General features: G+C 25.2%; 9 protein-coding genes across 9 annotated transcripts; 7 read left to right on the forward strand and 2 right to left on the reverse strand. All coding sequences in view use genetic code 12, as the record gives it.

Moving 5' to 3' along the window:
- Positions 1–792: 792 nt before the first annotated feature.
- Positions 793–2,505, forward strand: KGF55_004454 (gsk3; the record flags this gene model as incomplete). The annotated part of the gene is made up of 1 exon (XM_051759359.1): positions 793–2,505. One exon carries the CDS (start codon positions 793–795, stop codon positions 2,503–2,505), a length of 1,713 nt encoding a protein of 570 aa, XP_051612744.1.
- Positions 2,506–4,651: 2,146 nt separating this feature from the next.
- On the forward strand, positions 4,652–5,911 carry RIM11 (serine/threonine protein kinase; the record flags this gene model as incomplete). Its single annotated transcript, XM_051759360.1, has 1 exon — positions 4,652–5,911. The coding sequence occupies one exon, from the start codon at positions 4,652–4,654 to the stop codon at positions 5,909–5,911; it is 1,260 nt and encodes a 419-aa protein (XP_051612745.1).
- Positions 5,912–6,164: 253 nt separating this feature from the next.
- Positions 6,165–6,845, forward strand: KGF55_004456 (uncharacterized protein; the record flags this gene model as incomplete). Its single annotated transcript, XM_051759361.1, has 1 exon — positions 6,165–6,845. One exon carries the CDS (start codon positions 6,165–6,167, stop codon positions 6,843–6,845), a length of 681 nt encoding a protein of 226 aa, XP_051612746.1.
- A 1,092-nt stretch (positions 6,846–7,937) lies between these two features.
- On the reverse strand, positions 7,938–10,859 carry KGF55_004457 (uncharacterized protein; the record flags this gene model as incomplete). The annotated part of the gene is made up of 1 exon (XM_051759363.1): positions 7,938–10,859. The coding sequence occupies one exon, from the start codon at positions 10,857–10,859 to the stop codon at positions 7,938–7,940; it is 2,922 nt and encodes a 973-aa protein (XP_051612747.1).
- Positions 10,860–11,993: 1,134 nt separating this feature from the next.
- Positions 11,994–13,805, forward strand: CEF1 (Cef1p; the record flags this gene model as incomplete). The annotated part of the gene is made up of 1 exon (XM_051759364.1): positions 11,994–13,805. The coding sequence occupies one exon, from the start codon at positions 11,994–11,996 to the stop codon at positions 13,803–13,805; it is 1,812 nt and encodes a 603-aa protein (XP_051612748.1).
- Positions 13,806–13,958: 153 nt separating this feature from the next.
- RIM20 (Rim20p) lies at positions 13,959–16,325 on the forward strand (the record flags this gene model as incomplete). Its single annotated transcript, XM_051759365.1, has 1 exon — positions 13,959–16,325. One exon carries the CDS (start codon positions 13,959–13,961, stop codon positions 16,323–16,325), a length of 2,367 nt encoding a protein of 788 aa, XP_051612749.1.
- Positions 16,326–16,499: 174 nt separating this feature from the next.
- KGF55_004460 (tRNA dimethylallyltransferase) lies at positions 16,500–17,840 on the forward strand (the record flags this gene model as incomplete). The annotated part of the gene is made up of 1 exon (XM_051759366.1): positions 16,500–17,840. One exon carries the CDS (start codon positions 16,500–16,502, stop codon positions 17,838–17,840), a length of 1,341 nt encoding a protein of 446 aa, XP_051612750.1.
- Positions 17,841–18,451: 611 nt separating this feature from the next.
- KGF55_004461 (uncharacterized protein) lies at positions 18,452–20,581 on the forward strand (the record flags this gene model as incomplete). Its single annotated transcript, XM_051759367.1, has 1 exon — positions 18,452–20,581. The coding sequence occupies one exon, from the start codon at positions 18,452–18,454 to the stop codon at positions 20,579–20,581; it is 2,130 nt and encodes a 709-aa protein (XP_051612751.1).
- A 51-nt stretch (positions 20,582–20,632) lies between these two features.
- ZCF30 (Zcf30p) lies at positions 20,633–22,981 on the reverse strand (the record flags this gene model as incomplete). Its single annotated transcript, XM_051759368.1, has 1 exon — positions 20,633–22,981. One exon carries the CDS (start codon positions 22,979–22,981, stop codon positions 20,633–20,635), a length of 2,349 nt encoding a protein of 782 aa, XP_051612752.1.
- Positions 22,982–23,029: the final 48 nt, after the last annotated feature.

Below are 23,029 nucleotides of genomic sequence, written 5' to 3' on the forward strand. Positions count from 1 at the left end.
TAATACGTTTAATAATAATTTATTATATACTCAAATTAATTGATTAATTAAATTAACCAGAACAACTCATCTATAAATCACCTAATTAGAGCAAGTATAGGATAGTAGTACCAGAACAGCTTAACTCTAGTTCCTACTACCATCTCTATCTTCAAGTGAATACTACTGAGTTAGAGAAGTTAGTTCAATAAATTAGATTACTATAAGGTGGAGCAAAATTAGACAATAAACAAAACAAAGAGACAAAGACAAAGAGACAAACAGAAAGAAAAATAAAAAATAAAAATAAAAATAAAAAATAAAAAAACCAAAAGTTTAAAAATTTAAATCATCAATTTTTTTTTTTACAACCAATTTCATATCACTTATCATTTATCAACTAATTAACCAAACTACTTTATCACTGAACTAGATATATCACAATTAGTACATACTACAGAGAATCAATTTTGCATATTTACATCGATCCATATTTATTCCTCGAGAGATTTTTTCATACTTTTCATTACATATTATTATTATTTTCTTTTTTTTAATTAATTTTGACAACCATAAATATACCTGGAGTATATTAACAATAACAACTACATTTATTCATCAATTTTGTTTCATTATTTGTTCATATTTATATTTTAGTTTGATTTCCTACAACAGAAAAGCCAAAAAATATTTATCATAACAACTGTTATTCAATTTTTTACAACCATTAGTTTTAGCATTTAAAAATTTCAATAACATTCCTTTATTCCAAATATCGTATTATTCATAACATTATCTTGTATCCTAACAACTATGCATTTATCAAAAAGTATCAATAAATTAACTTTAGATTCTTTTACTTCATCAAATTTAGATAAAACAAATTCAAATAATACAATAAATTCAAATAATTTTTATAACCCCAATGATACAAATGAAATTTTAAATTTTCCATCAATTAATATAAAAAATATTGATTATGATTATTTAGAAAAAAAATTTCAAATTTATCAATATTTTCCAAATCATATTCATAATTCAAATTGTTCTACTCCTATAATAAAAGATTTAATATTAGATAAACCTATTTATAATGATGCAAATAAACATGTTAAAAAGAAAAAAAAGAAGAAATCTAAAAAATGTGGTGATTTAAAAGAAAGTAGAAAATTAAGAAAAGAACAAAGAGAACAAAGGAAAGAATTTCATAATGAACAAAAGGAGCAAATGAAAGAAATGAAGAATGAAAGGAAGGAATTGATACAAGAACAAAAGCAGGAGATGAAGGATTTAAAACAACTGCAACAACCTATAAAAAAATCATATTGTGGTCATTATACTAAAAAAATAAATAATATTCATAATTCAAATGGTGGTAGTAATGATATAAATCATAATATTGGACAAATAAATCCTTATCAAATGAAAACTCAATTTTCAGAAAATACAATAACATCAATGTCAAGATCAAATTCTCAATTTACTCAATTTACAAATAATGAATATTATAATAATTATGATACAGAAAATGAAGAATCATTTGATGAATTTAATAATAAATCGATGAATAGTAATCAAAATACTATTGGTGGTGGTTATGATTCTGAAAAAACTGAAGTTGAAGATGATCAATTTAATCCAATATTATTTAATAATCCTTTTGATTTTGGTGGGAAAAAATTACCATCAACAATGGCAATGTCAAAAAGTTCATCATTATATAACAACAATTATACAACCACTGGAAAACTTGCAAATTCTTCAATTAATACAAGAAATAATTCAATAAATATTCCAAATATTAATAATCCTTTACAACCAATGTATCTGAATAATACAACTACATTAAATGGTTCAAAAAAAAGATCTTCTTCTATTACATTAATTAATAATAGTCAAAACTCGTCTCAAAATAGACATAATAATGGTAATAATAACAATGGAATCAAAAATGTACCTCAAAGAAGATCAACTTCAATTGCATCAAAATTTATAAATATGTTTGGAGGTAACAATAATAATCATAATCATCAAAATCAAGATCAAATAGATGATGATCATTTTTATAGTGAAGATTCAATAGATACAGAAAATGATAAAGATGAAGAAAATTTAATTATTGATGATATTGAATCATTTAATAGTAGTGGAGGTGGTAATGGTATAATAAGAAAAGGGTCCATAATAAATCATAAAATTGGTCACTACAATAATAATAATAATAACTCAAATTTACAACAATCAATAAGTATGAATCATCAAAATAATTCAAATCCATATATGATAATGAATCAACAACAACCATCAAGTTATTATGGATCACATCCACATCCTAGCTATAAATTAAATCATCAACTGCACCAAAATCATCAACAATTTGAATCTTATCCAATACAAAAATCAAATACTTTTGATCAAACAAAATCTTCCAAGACATCATTAAAAAATAAATTAAAAATGAAATTAAATAATGAATCTAGGCGTTATAGTGAACAATTTGGTATGTATATTTTACTTCTTTACTAACTACAGAATTTTTTTTTAGGGTGTTTGATATATCTTACGGGCAAGAATTATAAAACTTAGGGAACAGAATAGAGAATTGAGAATGTGATAGAGAATACTTTGATATTAATGACAAACTGATATTATGAGCAAGGTTATGGAAATTATGGTGGAAATCACAAGTTGAAGGTTTGGGAATCAATATATGAGATAAACTGAGTTGTTTGGAAAAATTATTGAAAATTGGACTATTAGTAGATCTATGACGTCATATGTTCAAAGGGTTCTTTGATTCAAATGGAGGAGAGACTAGAAAGATTATAAAAATTTTGAAATTATCAATAATTGACTAGCAAGATAACTATTGAAAGGAGAAATGAAATGCAATGAAGGAAATTAAAAAAGGATGGGAAATAAATTGGTTGATAATTGATGTTTTTACATTAAAATACGTTTGGTGAAATTTTTAATTTAAATTTTAAATTAAAGTACATGAAAAGGGACTGCATATAATAAGGCATCACATATAGAGTATTGGAAAAGTGGGGTTGGGGTAAATCAATTTTGACACAAAGACATTTTTCATTCACCTAATGATAGCAAAGGATTGAATACAATAATTCACGTTACTACATTATGAAGTTTGATCAACAAACTTGATGTATTGAAGATTCAAAAGGGTTTCGAAATAAGAAAAAGCGGTGGCAAGAAGCAATTACAAATTGATGAAATTATTGAAAGTTATTCAAAAAATAAATTATTTATTTTTTAATGCAATTTAACTTAATTAAAAATATCAAGATATTATTTTTATAACAACAAAACAAAGTTTTAAAATTAAAATTAATGGAGAAGAGAAGAGAGAAATTATTACGAAGATGGTTTATTAGTGTAACTTAAATTTAAATTTTTGGTGGTACATTCCGACTTATTAGACTTTATATTATTGGTTTAAATTAACTGAGTTTAATTCAAGTTCAAATAAAACTAAAGTGTGCAAGATCATCAAAAGTATTCAACAACAAACTGGTGGAGATGAGACGATGATTAAGTGGGTTGACAGGATTAATTGATGGTAAGAGATTGAAATTTTTCTCCTTAAATCTTTTTCTGGTTGCTTTTGTGTCATGAATCATTTTTTTTAATCATTCATTTTTTTTATGTTAGCTGAACAAGTGAGAGAAAGAATTTATTAAGAGAGAGAAAAAATTAATCAACACAACTTTTTTAATACTTTTTTGTTACTTTGCTTTTGGTAAAGAATCAATCAACTACTCAACATACAAAGGATATCTTATTGATACTATACCACTCCATCCAATTTGATATATCACCATCATCATTAACTGAATTTTAAAATCCAAATATTCAATTCAAAACGTTGTTGATACTAAAATTACCTCCGTGAAAGCATTACATCCCATTTCCATCAAATCAAATTTTTAATATTCAATTTTTAATTTTATCACTTTACTTAAATTGATTATAGAAAATTGATTCCATTTCATCATTTCATTTACTTTTTCAATTGAACTAAATTTTTGTTGATTAATTTTACAATTTTTTTGCAGTTGATATAATTAAAAAACCAATAACTATCATCAAACAATATTAAGTATTGTTCAATAATCCATCAATCCTTGCTTCTTCATTCAGATCAAAACACAGTTAACTAGTCACTCTTTCAAACAAAATTATATTGCTATACATTCCTTTGTTCAAATTTCCAATCTAATAAAACACTTAGTTTCCCCATCTACTTCAATTCAACTCAATTTATTTGTTGTCATATTTGAATAATCAAATTTGTTTTATTATTCATTTAATTTGAAATTCCATTTTTTATTTATTATTTTTTGCATTTTATAAATTGTCATATATTCATTCCCATTCCCATTCCCATTCCCATTCGAATCAAACCTAACCTAACCTATCCTAACATATTTGCTTCATCAATATTTCATTTGCATTTGTTTTATTGATATTTTTTATTGTATTAATAAAGAATCATACAATTTAAATCTAATTCCTAACAATTAGTTTGTCAATTCATCATCAAATATATTCTCCAATTTTATATCATAATCAAAGTTTTTGCTTGAAAAATAGATATATCACAACTCACCTAAAAAATTATTCTGTATATATTTTATCCTTAAATACTAACATGTCTAAATTAGAAGTTGTTACTGAAAATGTCACAAACGGTCATACTGGTGAAGTACAAACTATTCAATATACTCAATCTCAAATGGTTGGTCATGGATCATTTGGAGTTGTATTTCAAACTCAAATAATGCCAACAAATGAAATTTGTGCAATGAAAAGAGTTTTACAAGATAAAAGATTTAAAAATAGAGAATTAGAAATTATGAAAACTGTTCATCATAGAAATATAGCAGATTTAAAATATTATTTTTATACAAATAATGATAAAAATGAATTATATTTAAATTTAATATTGGAATTTGTACCTGAAACTTTATATAAAGCTTCTCATTTTTATGTATCAAAAAGATTAAATATGCCATCATTAGAAATAAAATTATATACTTATCAAATGTTTAGAGCTTTAAATTATATTCATAGTATGAAAATTTGTCATAGAGATATAAAACCTCAAAATTTATTAATAAATCCTTTAACTGGTGAATTAAAATTATGTGATTTTGGTTCTGCTAAAAAATTATCACCAGATGAACCAAATGTTTCATATATATGTTCAAGATATTATAGAGCTCCTGAATTAATATTTGGTGCAACTAATTATACAACAAAAATAGATGTTTGGAGTGCAGGATGTGTTATGGCTGAATTAATATTAGGTCAACCATTATTTCCAGGAGAAAGTGGTATAGATCAATTAGTTGAAATTATAAAAATCTTGGGTACACCATCAAAAGATCAAATTAAAAATATGAATCCAAATTATATGGAACATAGATTTCCACAAATAAAACCAATACCATTAAATAAAATTTTTAAAAAAATGAATAATGATTGTATACAATTTTTAATTAAAGTTTTACAATATTCACCAATTGAAAGAATTAATTGTATTCAAGCAATGATTGATCCATATTTTGATGAATTAAGAAATGAATCTACAATGCTACCTAATTATAGAAAAATGATAAGTCATCAACAACATAACAACAACAACAGCAACAATGGTTCAATAAATGGTGGATCCGATTTAAGACAATTACCAGAATTATTTGATTTTGATCAATGGGAATTAAAAGTTGATCCAAGTTTAAATCATTTATTAATACCAAAATGGAAATTAAATCAATTAAATGATCAACAATATCAACAAGATTATAATCAACAATCAGCACATCCACAGCAACAACATCCACAACAAGCAGTACAACCACCAGCACAACAACCACAACAACAACCACTACAACAACCACTACAATGAGTATATAATTATATAAATATATATTTGAAACAACATTAATAAAATACGATGTAATGAATGATATGATAAATTATTAAACTCTATAAATTAATTTGTAAGTAAAGTGAAAATTAAATTTCAATGCTACCAATATGTCATGATAGAAACAAAATTTAAAATTTTTCCTCTTTTTCCAAATACGTAATATCAAGAAGTCCATTGAACAACGACTAACTGCTTCTCAATCCAATACTAGTATACTCAATAGAACAATATGGCTAAATATACAGAAGAACAATTAATAGAACTTAAATCCACGTCACATGTTTCTCAACCAACAATTTTACAAGCATTTAATGCAATGATTGAAGAAGTAAAACAACATGCATTATTACAACAACAACAATATATTCAATCTCAACAATCTCAATCCTCATCACAATCTTCACAAACTCAAAATAAATGGAATAATGGAGATACTTATATTGACGAAAGAGGTAATGAACGAAGTTATAATCATTTAAATCGTAGAAGAAATTCAAATTCAAGATCAAATAATGGAACTTCCATACCTAGTAGTAGCAGCAGCACTACTAGTCAACAACAACAACCTTTTATTGGTTCAAATATAGGTAATTTACAACAACAAAGATATAATAAAAAAAAAATTGAAATTAAAAAAGATGAAGATGGTTGGGAAAGTTTTACAACGAACTCCAATTCTACTAGTAATCAAGATCAAGATTTAGAAAAGAAAGATAACTCAAATACTTTAAGTGGTTCTGGTGCTAGTGTTGGAATTAGAGCAAGACCAAATAATAAAAATTTAGGTTCTTCAAAAGCTGTTGATCCAAGAGAAATTATAAGTGATAAACAAACTAGATCTTTTAATGCTTTTGAAGCTTTAGATGATAATGATGATGATGATGATGATAGTGAAGAGGAGGAAGATTGAAGAATAGAAATAAAATTTGATGTATATAATTATTTTTACTAATGGATATTACTATTTTTTTCTTTTCTTTGTTTGAATTCTTTGAAACCTTAGTTGAGTTGATGTAATGTAGAACTCCTATATCTCATTTACTGATCATGTCAATCATGAGTTAGATGAATCAATCGATAAAATATGATTGTTGAATTTTTTTGCGCTATTGTTACTCACAATCTACTTATATTTATGTTAAAACTGTATAATCTTCTACTTTACTTTATTCCGAATTAAACCAAACAATATCAACAAAAATTCGAACCAAAGTTACAAAAGAAGTTGTTCAAATGAAGGAACCAAGAAGGACAAGATATTAGCTTCAGATTGAAGTATCAATAAACTAACTTTACATTAGATTGAAGGATTAACAACTTCTGTCTTAGATTGAATATTTAACAACGTTGATTTTCAACAATTTGATCAAGTTCTATATAAAGGAATTAGAATTGTTTAATGACAATAAATTTTATGGATAAGATGAAAATATCTTAAATATATATTAACATTAATTTTGAGGAAATTTACAATACAGATGCTGCAGCAGTATGAGATGATTCAAAGTAATTGATATAAAAACTATTAAGGTTGATTTGACTCAACTATATTTTTGATCAATCACCAAATATTAGTATTTCAAAGTGGCATTTTGATGATCTTTCTATGCTGGCTTCATTGTTATCATTGTGTAAATTTTCTTATTGTTGATATGTGTTTAAGATATTTCGTATTTCAAGATAACTACTTAATTAGATCAACACTTGTTTGCTTACTTTTGTATATTACATTTTTTTTGGTATATACTTACGAATAGATTGCCAAGTAACTCAGAGTACTTGCTTCATATATACTTACATAAGATACATTTTTCGTCACATTTATCATCAAAATTTGTCGGCTGGTCAATTACATTCACTTGAATCACTTATATCTTGCTTGAAATCTAAATTATTGGGACTCTACGCTAACACTTTTTCTTTCACTAACTTCATAATTTTTCTACTCTAAATGTTTTTATTATTAAAATTATAATTTTACTATCATATTATAAACACTATATTAAACAATAAATGCAACATCATCATCACTATCTAATCCACCTAATATAGAATCAACATCAGTAGATAATAAATTTTTATTTAATATTGAATCATTTGAAACAGTATTTTCCATTTGTCTTGATGTCATAATTGAATGACCATTACCATTACCATTGGAAACGTTACCAGTTTTAAATTTTTGATTATTAAAACTTATTGAATCTTTTAAATCTGAAATTCTTGGATGATTTAAAACTTTTGAATTATAAGTATATATTGAACCATTTGTATCATCATAATGAGAATCTCCAATAGTTGTAGTATAATTTGAAACTAAATAAGAATTAGCATGAGGTAATCCTCTTTCTTGAAAATGTTGACTAAATTGTAAAATTTCTTGATGAATTGAATTTATATCTGCTGTTGTACCTAATCCTAAACCAGTATATAACCCTTTTTCTGAATCTGATGATACTACATCTGATGATAATCCTGTTCTATTTATAAAATTTTGAGGTATAAAATGATCACTTGTTGGAGGACCACTTTCAAATTCATCATTTTCATTATTCATTTCAAAATTCATATGAGCATTATTATTATAAGTATTTCTTGAATCATTATTAAAAGTACTCATATGAGTTGAAATTTGAGATTTTTCAATATCAGTTAATAAAGGTTTTTGAGGATGTAACCAAACAATTAAGAAATTATTACCACAAGCAAATTCTTCAATATTTTCTTTTTGAATTTTAATTTTTAAATCTTTTCCAAAATTATCTTTAGGGATAATTCTACCATTTTTAAAAAATGATTCTAAATCTGATGATTGAGAATCTAATCCATGAATCCATAATTTATATTGTTTTCTATATCCAATACCATCCAATATTTGTTTAAATAATTTTGAATTTTTACAATAATTATCTAAATCTTCTGAATATTGTTGATCAAGATTCTTCAAAATATAATATAATATTATATGAGCAATTGTATCTTTATACATTTGTGATTGATTAAATTCATTTGTTTTATTTAATTTTAATACCCAATGATGGAAAAATGGTATAAAATTACTTGTAAAATTTAATCCTAAAATGGTAATCATATCTTTTAATACAGTTACTAATAATAAAACTAATTCAGTATTTGGAGATTCATAAATATCAAAAAATTTATCTGTATACATTAATAAATGTGATATAAAATTTTGTTGTTGAGTAATATATTGATTAACATCAGGTTCAATTAAATTTTTACTATTTGTTTTTAAATCATCTGATATTTTATTGTTGTTGTTATTAAATTGTGAACCTGGATCTAATCTTGATTGTTGTTTTGTAACTTCATAAGCAGTTTTTGAAGCAATTGCTAATTCATTATTTAAAAATTCATCAAATACTTTTAAATATTTTGCTTGAATATCATGAATTTGTTGAATTGTTAAAACAGTTTTTCTACCATCATCAAATTCACTTTCTGGAGCTAATAAACCTAAACTAATATCCCAATGTTCTAAATTAACATGATTACGATTTATTGAACTTGTTTTATTTTTTAAAATTAAAAAAATTTTGGAAATATTATCTAAAAATTGTATAATTAAATCATGAATTCTTTCACCTGATGTAGTTTGATTTGAATTATCAACAAATGAATTATCTAATACATAATCTGTTTTAACTAATATTTCTTGAATTGAATCTGGTACTTGATCATAATAATAAATATGAGTTGTAACATTACATATACAATCTGAATAAATATTTGTTAAAATGTCAATTTCAGATTTACTTAAATCACTTGGTTTTAAAATTAAATCAGTTTGTAAATTTAATAATTGTTGAATAATATCTGATATTGATAAACCAATCATATTAACTCCAGAAGATAATAAACCTAATAAATATTTTGCATAAGTTAATTGTAAATTATAATTTGATTTACTTGGTCCTTCAACATTCATACGATTTAAAGTTGATAATAAAGTTGATGAACTTACAAATCTTAATTGAATTGGTATCCAAGTAACACAAAGCTCTAATAAAACAATACCCCAATCTAAATTAAGATTTGTTGAATAAATATGTTGAACAACAGCTCTTGTAACTTCAGAAATTTGAGCAGTTGTATTATTATTAAAAAATGATTTTAAAGCAATCATTGCTTCTTCATTAACATCAGTTATAGTTAAATTATCATTATCAAAATCATCATCAATTTGTTGATGAACAATAGTTTGAGATTTTTGCAGTTGAACTCTTGATAATCTTTTCCCATCAGATTCAACATTAATATTTGATTTTAATTTTGAAACTAAACTACTTATATTATTATTATGCATTATAATTTGAATTAAAAATGGTATTGATATAGCAATAAATTTTTTACTTGTATTATTTGAATAACCTAAACAATTTGATATTGAATTTATTGCTTTTATTGAAATCATTTGCCAATCTAATTGATTTTGATTAATATTTTTTTCCTTACCAGTATTTATTAATTGTTGTGATAAATCAGTAAATTCTTGAACAAATTCTTTATCACCACTAAATAATGCACCATCTAAATTTTTACATAATACTTCATAAGTTTTTACAACATTTTTACAAACTGAAATGTCTTTTGTATCTAAACAAATTTTCATAATTGTACAAACTTGAGGAGCAAAAACATTTAAATTTTCTTTACATTTTTCAATTAATTCTTTTATTATAGCTAAAGTAACTTGTAAATTACCAGTTCTATTTCTTGCAGCATCATGTTGAGTTTTTTCTTTTATAAAATGAATAACTTTTTCTAATTTAATTCTTCTTGTTGATGCATAATATAATAAATAACTTAATTCAGAAGAATTGGGTTTTTTATCAGTAGCTTTACCAGCTGGATAACATTGTAAAATTAATTTTTGATGTTTATGTTGGAATATTTTATTCATGCTTGCTTTTTGGGGAAGTTAAGTAAATTAGTTATACAAATTGTTGAACTAAAGTTGAATAAGGAAGTGAAAGTTGAAAATAAAATTGGGTATTAATAAAAATTGTTGATTTAAAAATCTAAGTTTGAATGAATTAAAAGATAGATAAGAATGCTGAGTTGACGAGTATTGATAAGGTTTATTGAACCCCTTGATGATTTGTTAAATTTGAAAAATGTTTGAAACGTTTTTGGTTGTAAAAAAATTAGATTAAATGGTTAAATCTTAATTTGATATGATAGTAAGTATAACTTTCAAATTCAATGAAACTAAACTTCTGCTTAGATGATAGTAACTCCTGTATTGGTTGAATTAAGTAGTTGATTATCAAATATGAATTGAAAATACTAATTGGTGTTGAGGTTGAATGCAGAAATTAGAAATGAAAATTTGTTGATAATTAAATAATAAATTTAATAAATTAAAGTGGAGATAAAAAACGTACAGTAAATTTAATTAATTACGCAGGCACCTGAAATATTTTATGTCTTGTCCTATTTTGTGATGTATCGACTTAAAGACTTGGTACGAGCGTCGACCTAAATTTTTTTTCTTTTAGCTCCTTCTCCTGTATGAATACTCGAATAATTTCATATGATTTGTTATAGGACTTAAGACTTTATTATTTTAATGAGATATTACCATAAATGGCAAAAAAGCGTAGTCCAATTTATAGTTTGAGATAAGTAGATATTTTATAATAATTAGATTATTATAAATCCATAGTATAGAATAGGGAGAGCAGAGGGTATAAAAATTCAGAGACTGTAATTTAGTGAGTGCTTAATTCACATTCAAATGTAATCAACCATAAGGCTAAAATTAAAAAAATCATCATTCATATTCGGCTGGACCTGGGTTAAAAAATTATTGTTTCATGAATGTCAGAAATCATGTTTATGTCTTAAAATATGATTTATAGACGTAACAACTATTTGTGTCGCCTCTTTCCCAATTGTCTGAAGAGTGAATATTCAGACAAAAGTTTGACCCATTTACAATATCAAAAGATCATTATCAGACATTATCCGATCTACACACTTAAATAAACTTAAAGACACAAATATTTCTGTTTCAGGTCCAATGATATAAAATATGTCAACTTATACTAAAGGTGGAGCTTGGACCAATATAGAAGATGAAATTCTTAAAGCAGCTGTTCAAAAATATGGTTCCAATCAATGGGCTAGAGTATCATCTTTATTACCTAAAAAAACAGCTCAACAAGCTAAATCAAGATGGGTAGAATGGTTAAATCCTTTAATTAATAAATCTGATTGGACACCCGAACAAGATAAAAGATTAATTGAAGTTCATAAAGTCTTACCAAATCAATGGAGATCAATATCTACAATTATAGGAAGAACTGCAACTCAATGTGTAGAAAGATATCAACATTTAATTGATAAGACATATGGAATTGAAAATAATGAATTTAAATTATCTGGACCTGGAATTGAAACATTACCAGCAACTGGTCAACCAAGTATACAAATTTTTGATGAGGAGTCGAATGATCCAAATTTTGCATCTGAAACAAAACCACCTGAATCTGATAATGAAGATATGGAAGATGAAGATAGAGAAATGATAGCTGAAGCAAAAGCAAGATTAGCTAATACTCAAGGTAAAAAAGCAAAAAGAAAAGCAAGAGAAAGAATGTTGGAAGAAAGTAAAAGATTAGCTTTATTACAGAAGAGAAGAGATTTAAAAGCAGCTGGTATAAATAGTTCAATTTCTATAAAAAATAAAAGGAAAAAAAATGAATTTGATTATGTTGCTGATATACCTCATGAAATAATACCACAAGAAGGTCCATATAATATTAATGAAGAAATTAAAGAAAATGAAAAAGAATTAAATCAATTTCAATTTAAAGTTTCCAAACTGGGGATAAGTAATAAAGAAGTTGATGATAAAATAAGGAAAAATAGAGAGAAACTGAAAAGAGAAAGGGAAAGGAAAAGAAAGAAAGATGAACTGGAAGAAGTTGAACATGACAAAGATAGAAGAATAGAATTCAAAAAGAGGAAGACAGATAATGATACAACCACAACACCACTAGATCAAGATAAATTGGAGAAGTCACCTATTCAAAGAAAACCAAACAAATCGTTGATACCCCTAATAAAATCAATTTTTGAGAAATTACCAGAACCAATTCATCATCAAGGAAAACCAACTCCAATATTTGAAGAAAGTCAAGATGATTTACAATTAGGAAATCAACCTTTAGTAGATACCAAAGATGAAAATCTTGAACTTTTAAAATCAATTGATAGAGAAAAATCCCAACGACGGAAATCTCAAGTTGTTCAAAAAAATTTACCACTTATAGACCCATCAACTATAAAACGAAATGAAAATTCTACGCTGGAAGTAGATCAATTAATAGATAAGGAATTTTTAAATTTAATTACAACTGATTTTAAACTGCAAATGAATCCATTTATTAATATATCTGTATTTTCAGATATTGATGAAAATCTTTATCAAGAAGTTAGGAATGAAATTGAAACAAAATTAAACAATACAACAACACATGATGAGCATAAACAAATATCAAAATTTGAATTACCAAAAAATTTTGAAATTGCAGATATGATAATTTCAAAATTACATAATTTACATAATTCTTCAAAAATTTTAACAAATTCATTAAATTCATCAAGTCAATCATATAATGATGAATTAAATTTTCAAATTAATCAAATTAATGATACATATAAGAAAATACTTGAATCTGATATTGAATATAAATCATTAGTATCTAAATTTGATGAAGATGAAAAAATTAATTCAAAAGAAATTGAAAATTTGAAAGTTGAAGTTGATAGGGTTAATAAGGTTGTTGATACTATACGACAAAATTTGAAGGATTTGTTACCACAAACTCAAAGTAAATAGATCAATATTTATGAATTAACTTATGATCAATCTTTACTCTAAAGCTTTTATCTTCTTACCCCGTAATTTCAAACCGCGCGTAGAAATAAAACGAATCTAACATAAATCTTATCTACATTGCTAACACTTACTAGAATGCAACAAAGTCCATAAATGACCAATAACCTACTAAATGTACCTTTAAAACAAACAGAACCAATAAATTTAGGTGAAAAAATAAGTGAAGTCATAAAATCACAATTCTTTCAACCTGCTTCAAATTTTGAAAATGATTTAAATTATTTAACAAGTTTAAGAAATTCAATAACAGAAATTAGTAATACATCCATATCAACAATATCATCAATTGATAAATGTTATGAATATTATTCTGTTTTACAAATTTTAGAAACTAAATTTCCAAAAGATTCCATAGAATTTGGATGGTTTATAACATTATATTTAAAACCAATTGGACCAATTTCAATAAGATCTATTAAATATGAAATTTTAAATATTATATTTCAAATTGGTTCAATATATTCTAAATTAGCATTAAATGAATCAAGACATTTAGATGAAGGTTTAAAAAAATCATGTCAATTTTTTCAATTATCAGCTGGATGTTTTCAAATTATAAAAACTATAGTAACTTCAATAAATTCAAATCCAAATTCAAATTTAGAAATTCCTGGAGATTTTCAAAATCTGACCATATCTTGTTTAATTGAATTAATGTTAGCACAAGCTCAAGAAACTATATGGCAAAAAGCTATAAATTCTGATACAACAAAAGATTCAGTTATAGCAAGATTATCAATTCAAACATCAGAATATTATTCAAATTCATTAAAAAATGCAAAAAATTCAGATTATATAAAATTAGATTGGATGAATCATATAACTATAAAATATTATCATTTTTTAGCTGCAGCTCATTATAGAAGTAGTATTATAGCATTAAATTCTTTTCAATATGGTGAACAAGTGGCTCATCTAAGAATTGCTTCAGATGCCATAACTAAAGCTTTAAAATTTAAAAAATATGTTAATGAATTTGTTTTAGAAGATTTAATGGGATTATCAGAAATCGTTAAAACTAAGCTAAGAACTGCTGAAAAAGACAATGATTTAATTTATTTAAAATTAGTTCCAAAAGAAAATGATTTAAAACCAATTATTGGTGTATCTATGGTAAAACCTATAGAATCAGAAGAATTCACAAAACCACTACCAAAGGATACAATTTTTAAAGATTTATTACCATATGTTATAATACATTACGCACAAGCATTAAGGGAAAGACAAGATGAATATTTAAAAACATCAATAATTGAACCAATACAAGCTTTAGATCAAATAATAATAAAATTTTTAAATGAAAGAAATTTACCATCAAGTATTGATGCTTTACAACAACCTGAAAATATACCAGATGCTATATTAAATCATTCAAGAGAAATAATGAATCTTGGTGGTATAAATATTATTGAAAATCTTTTAAAAGATATTTCTAATTTATCATATGAATGTAAACATTTAGTTCAAGAATGTCAGAATAGAATTGATAAAGATAAACAAGAAGATCAAATGTTAAGAGAAAAAGAAGGTACAACTAGATGGAATAGACCAGATACTGAAAAAGCAGCTTCTATCCCCATAGCCAAAATTCAACGTATGAATGAATACTTACAACAAGCTAAAAATGGTGATGAAGTTATTATTCAAAGATTTAATGAAATTCGAGAACCTTTAGAAGTTTATATGGGAGGACTTACTTCATTGAATAAATATATACCAAATTCAAATTATATTAAATTAGATAAAAATATATCAAATATAGTGATTGAATTAAGAGACTATTTAAGTCAAATAGATTCTTTAAAAACTGATAGAATAAATTTTTTACATAATATAGAAATTAAAAATAGAAATAATAATATTTTACCAAAATTAATTGATGAATATAAAAGAAATAAAAATCAATTATATGATAATCATGGAGAATTTAAACCAACAAAATTTGAATTAATTTATGAAGATCATATAAAATTATTTAATTCTGAAATTTCATTTTTATATCAAACTAAAACAAATCAACAAGAAATTGAAAACAAAATAGATATAATCAATAAGAAATTCATTCAGGAATATACAACTAATGTTAATTCAACTTTGAAAAAAAGACAAACCGCATTACAAAATTTAGATACTTCATTTATAAAATATAAAGAAATTTTAACAAATTTAAATGAAGGTTTAAAATTTTATAATGATTTTATATCAAAGGGGAACAACGTATTAAAAGAATGTCAAGAATTTTTAAATAAAAGAAGAGTTGAAAGTAGAGATTTAGAAATTGAAATTCAAAGAAATTTACAATATCAAAATGAACAAAATCAAAGACTGATTACACCGGATATTACTGCTACTGGTAATAATCATCGAGATGAAGCTTTAGCTCCTGATGTTCAATTAGTTTCTCCAAGAACTCAAAAATCAAATGTATGGGACCCAAATTCAAATATAAAATTTGGTTAGGTAAGAGGTATTCTTTGGTGAAATTATTTTGTGTGTAAAAAATTTAAACAATATCTACATAGACATCTTCTTTTTGAATATATAGACTACAATACATATCTACATATATCATCAGAGAATTACGATGATTGACCTCATATGATACGTAAATATTTAAACTCAATACTCACTAAAATGTCAACAAACTCATTATCTTCCACAAAAAAACCAATCATTTCAATAGTTGGTACAACAGGAGTTGGAAAATCACAATTTAGTATTGAATTAGCAAAACATATAAATGGTGAAATCATAAATGCAGATTCAATGCAAGTATATAAAAAGATGGATTTAATTACAAATAAACATCCTATAGAAGAAAGAGAAAATATACCTCATCATGTAATAGATTATATTGATTGGAATGAAGAATATCATATACATAAATTCACAAAAGATGCTAATTTAGCAATTGAAAATATTCATCAAAGAGGTAAAATTCCAATAGTTGTTGGTGGAACTCATTATTATTTACAATCATTATTATTTAATAATAAAACAATGGATAAATCTAAAGAAATTACCAATGTTGAGTTAACCACAGATCAATTGAATATATTAGATGGTCCAACAGATGAATTATTTATAGAGTTAAAAAAAATCGATCCAATAATAGCTGAAAAATTTCATCCAAAAGATCATAGAAAACTACGACGTGCTTTAGAAATTTGGTATACTACATCAATTAAACCTTCTGAAATATATCATGAACAAAAAATTGATGAATTAGAAGAAAGTTCTTTAAAATATAATACTATTGTATTTTGGCTTTATTCTGATCCAATTACATTGAATGATAGATTAGATTCAAGAGTTGATAAAATGTTTGAAAATGGAGCATTTAATGAAATTGACGAGTTATATAAAAGTTACGTGGAAAATAATGCAGATTGTACTATGGGAATTTATCAAGTTATTGGATTTAAAGAATTTTTACCTTGGTTAAAAGATTTAAAACAAGATTCAAAATTGTTAGAAGAAGGAATTGAAAGAATGAAAATTAGAACTAGACAATATGCAAAATATCAAATTAAATGGATTCAAAAAACTTTGCATCTTGAATTGGAAAAGGAATCTAAATTTGATTTTAAAAATGGTGGGAAACTATTTGTTTTAAATGCAACTGATTTAGATGATTGGGATGCCAATGTAAAAGAAAGAGGTCTCAAGATAATAGATGAATTTTTATCAAAAAATAATTCCGATATTTCAATCAATCAGCTTCCACCTGGTTTAGAATCATTATTCACTAAATCAAAACATTCAAAAAGTAATAAAAATTTAAATTCTGAATTACAATGGAAACATTTTGAATGTGATATATGTAAAGATTCAAATAATTCTAATTTTATTGCTATTGGAGAATTAGCATGGAAATCTCATTTAAATGGTAAAAGACATAAAAAAAATCAAAATTCTGATGCAAAAAGAAAACATGTTGAAGAAATGATTAAAAAGTATAAAAAAGGGGAATAATTGATTTAATGTTTTGTATTCATCATAATATTATGAGATTCATTCTACTTAATTACTTTATTGGCATCAATTAAGAATTTGTTGTATAGAATGTAACACAGGATTATTAGCTAGCTGAACCATACTCTTCTTCAACGCAAACATTCAGAGTATTGTTAATGGTAATTGGTACTTTTCAGGCGTGGATGTTGGTTTAGCTAGCTAATTATGCTGCGAAACATTTCGAGCAAATATAAACAGATTGATAAACTTTCAAACTTATTTCTTTCCAATCCCTTAGACCAAATATCAGCTAAGATCTTGTTTGTAACATATTCACTTAATCTCTAGTAAAAAGTTAACTCTAATAGCTATTCATAGATCTAGACTCTAACTAATAGATCAATTACAAAAGTTGATTTTGTACTTTTGTTTCATTCTGTGTAGTTGGTAGCCCACATGTTTACTTTTTATCTATAAAGAAAATATTACTTATCCCATTAATTTTTACATCCTATTTCTCCTAATTTTTTTGATAATATATGTATTGAAATTGGTACAGACATCATCCACCTCGATTACCAGATAAGTTTAGGTCTTATCAAAAATAAAAGGGTCATTTCTGATTACATATGTCGATTATTGAAGAGCAATTTGCTTTAATGAATTTAAATAAATCACCTAGAAAAAGAAAAGTATATCCATCAAATTTAAATCCAAAAGTTGTAGATAATCAAATTTTAAATAGTTCAGAATATCAAGTAAGAACTCCCATTAGAAATATAAGTAACCAAAAATCAGTATCAAAAAGTACAATTAAATCAAAATCAAACACAAATAATGAAAATGAATTTAACAGACGTAATGTATCATTTTCTGATCAATCAACTTCCAAAAAAGAATTTCAATTTTCATTCATGAAAGAAACTTCTTCATCTATTCAAAGGCGAACGTTATCAAATTCAATGAATAATTTAAACACTCCCTGTAAATCAACTTACAAGTCAACCACATCTTCATCTTCCACTAAAAAGAGATTGGAATATTCCAAACAATTGAGATCAAAAAGAGCAATATCCGGTCAAGCATCATCAACGTTTCCATCTGATATTTCAAATATATATTCAAATCATCATTCAGATCACGCAATGCAACCATATAAAACTTCGGATATTAACAATCACAATCAATTTGATGAATCTCCCACAAAACCAAGAAGAGTATTTACTCAACCACCTTCTTCTTCAAATGATGTATTCCAAAGATTGTATCATAAAAGCAATTCTACAGCAAGAAGATCAAGAATTCCACACTCGAAATCTTCGTCGAATTTATCCAAAAAATTCTCATCAAACACTTCCAAAATCGATTCCATAAGAGATTTATACAATTTACTTTATAGTAAAATTCCGGATTTATTTTCTAAATCTTCATCATGTATTAAAGATAATCAAATTTATCATGAAAAACCACTTGATTTGAAAAATATATCCTTAAATTCTTTGAATGTATATGAGAGAGGAGAAATAATACGTAAGAATAGCATATACTACGTCCCAACTGAGTGTTTAAGAATTACAGGACTGAATAACGACAATAAACCTAATTTTGGATTTGATGACAAGGATGGAAATTATATTGTTAGACCAAATGATCATATCAATTATAGATATCAAGTAATTGAAAAAATTGGTAATGGATCCTTTGGAAATGTTGTATTGGCTAAAGATAATAAAATCAAAGAATTGTGTGGTAATTTAGTAGCCATTAAAATTATTAACAACAATTTCAATTCATCAATTCAATCAATAAATGAAATAAAAATGTTAAAATTTATAAATCAACAACATCGGAAAAATAATAATATAATTCAATTTTATAATCATTTTAATTTTAGAAGTCATATATGTATTGCAGCAGAATATTTATCATTAAATTTGTATTCATTAATGGAATTAACCAATTTTCAAGGATTATCTATAAATTTAATTAAACAATTTGCAAAACAAATAATGAATGGTTTATCATTCTTACATAAATTAAAAATAATGCATTGTGATATTAAACCTGAAAATTTAATGATTAAATTACCATCTGATCCAAAATCTAATGAATTAATAGTGAAAATTATTGATTTTGGATCTTCATGTTTTGAAGATGAAAAAATGTATACATATATTCAATCAAGATTTTATAGAGCTCCAGAAATTATAATTGGTTCTATTTATGATAATAAAATAGATATTTGGTCTCTTGGGTGTGTTTTATGTGAATTATTTATTGGGTCCCCTATATTACCAGGTAAAAATGAAATTGATCAAATTGGTTTAATCCTTGAAATATTTGGAGCTCCAAAATCATCAACTATTTTAAGAATGAGATCAAATTTTTCAAGATCTATTTTAAATTCAAATCATAATAAAGTTAAATCAATTAATTTTAATCAAATGACTAATAATGATACTACCGCCAATTTTCCAAATGAAAAACAAATTAAAAAAACTTTATTATATAAAATTTTTGATCTTAATGGAAAAATTAATTTAAATATTTTAAATCATTATAAATCTGCTACAAATTCAACGAAAAAGCAATTTAAAATAAATTCTAAAAATCTTGAAATTGTTTTAAGTTTAAATAATACTTTAGAAACTGCAAATGATAAATCTTTATTTTTAAAGTTTTTACAAAAAATATTTGTTTGGGATCCTCGAGAAAGAGCTAGTGTTGACCAATTATTAAATGATTCATTTATTAAATGAAAGTTCCTATTTATATATCTAGTTTATAAAAATGAATATCGTATTTGTCATTTAAGGATGTCCATGATTTGAACCTGGCCATGCACTAATTTTTTCTGGTAAAGGAGTTGAAGCTCTACTACTATCTCCACCACTTTCATTTGATTCCATTAATTCTTGAATATTTTCACTAGTTTCAATAAATGAATTAATTTTTTTATCAAATTCATTTTTTAAATCATATTCTTTTAGTTGGTTTGCAAAAATTTTAATTTCATTTAATTTCTCAATTTCTAAATCTTCTAAACTTTTAATTAATCTTGTACCAAATTTCATATCAATTGGTAAATTACTATAAATTTTTTTTTTTAAAAGATTTACAATTCTTAAATTATCTAATAAATTTAAATAATATTTTGATTCAGTTAAATCAATTGATATATTATTTGATTTTGATGGGGGATTAATTAATATTAATGCTGCATAATATAACATTATATGAACATGTACTGGAACATATCTTAAATTATCTAATATATCTTTATCATTTATAACTAAATTTAAAACAGTATGAGCTGCATTTAATGCAACATTTGCATTTACAGCTGCTTCATCGGGTGATAATAATTCTCTATTCGATATAAATTCTTCTTCATCTTCATCTTGTGAAGATTCTGAATCATCTGAATCCTCTTCATTGTCTTGAATTTTAGTTGCATGGTTTTTTTTAGAAATTGGCACAGGTGTTGGTGTTGTTAAATTCGAAGAATCAGCATTAACTGTTCCATCCCATTTCGGTAATGAAGTATCATGATTTGGATTAATTGATAATTGTCTTACTGCTGAGGAATTGATATGTATTTTAGCAAAATTATAATATATTAAAGTACTTTTAGCTGACCAAATAGCTCCATGACTTGCTGGTGATAATAATACTGTCCATGATACCATCCATTTATCTAATTCTAAATTTGATTTCGATGGAATTCCAAAGGATGAAGGTAATAAAAGATCCCATGCATCTCCCCGAAATGCTTCATTTAATGCTTGATTATATTCTACTTGGGAAACTAACCTTAAATCAGTCAATTTTTGTTTCATAATAGATCTCCTCATATCTTTTTCTTGTGAATTTTTGTGACTATTACCGTTGCTACCGCTTTCAATCTTAGGTAGTTGATTATTCTTGTCCCCTAATTTCTTTTCATCTACATCAACTAACAATTTTCTACTATGTTTTAATGAATATTCATGAGAATTTACCAATGGTTGCCTGTGGAATGCTAAACTTTGTTGACCATCTAAAATATAAAGTAAATACCATAATTTCAAATCATCTTTATTTTTACAATTTGCATTATTTAAACCATATTCTTTAGCAATTTGTAATGCTAAACCTGTAAACATTTGAGAATCCGAAAGCCAAAAGCTACACAAGATAAGGGCTACTATAGTATTAAAAGCATCTGATTTATTTTTTGGTTTATTTGTAAAAAATAAACTACCACATAAATCTCTTAAATAACCTTGTAATGGTAATGATTTGGTATTTAATGTTGGATGATGAATTGATGCAATCGTACTAATAGCACATACTAAAACTGGACAAGTATCCCAAATGTCATTCACATTAAATTTGGATATTTCAAATCCAAATAATTGTTTTGCAATATGTGTGTCAAAGTAATTAAATAATTCAGATGCTTCATCTTTTGATAAAAAGCCATGTCTGAAGTCCTTCAAATTATGATCTTCTTGTGTGACTCTACTTCTTTTTCTTGGTGAGGAATCTTGATCAATATAATTTCGTTTTTTATTATTCTCTACATAGGATGAATAATGTAGTTCAGGTGTACTATTTCGACTGTTAATTGTGGAGGAGTTTTGGTTTAATAAATTATGCAAATTTGTTTGCTCAGGCAGTGATGTTCGTTGATTGTGAAATGTTGACGACGGTCGGTGATAAGATGGTTGTTGTTGTGATTTTAAAAGGTCCGCTATCAAATCAACTTTACTTTCAAAGGAATCGAGTCTTTGTTCGATCAGTTTTTTCCATGGGCTTGAATCTGTAGCAGGACTTTTCAAAGGTGGAATAGTAGTAATTTGATTCGGTAGAGCTATTCCAGGTTGTGTTGTTTGTGAATATTGACTTACTTGAGGTATCATTGTTGAAACACCTGGAAATGTTGAAAATGAATCATGATTAAGTGTTGGAAAATGACTCAAAGGTAGTGGTGCAACTGGAGGATTAGTTGGTTCAAATGATGGTAATTTTAATGATGGTAGTTTTGGTACAAACTGACATGTTGCAGCTTGACCTGTGTTAAGACACCTTTGACAAGGTAAAGTACCTTGATATACACAACGAACTTTAGATCTTTTACAATTACAACATGGTTTTGTTCTCTTCTCTTTGGCCATGCTATGAAGCTCCTTAAAAGATCTTGTCGTCTATCTCAGTTCTTGTGT

Source organism: Candida pseudojiufengensis (genome assembly GCF_024610245.1).
Source record: "Candida pseudojiufengensis strain CBS 10847 chromosome Unknown scaffold13, whole genome shotgun sequence".
NCBI classification, from domain to species: domain Eukaryota; kingdom Fungi; phylum Ascomycota; class Pichiomycetes; order Serinales; family Debaryomycetaceae; genus Lodderomyces; species Lodderomyces pseudojiufengensis.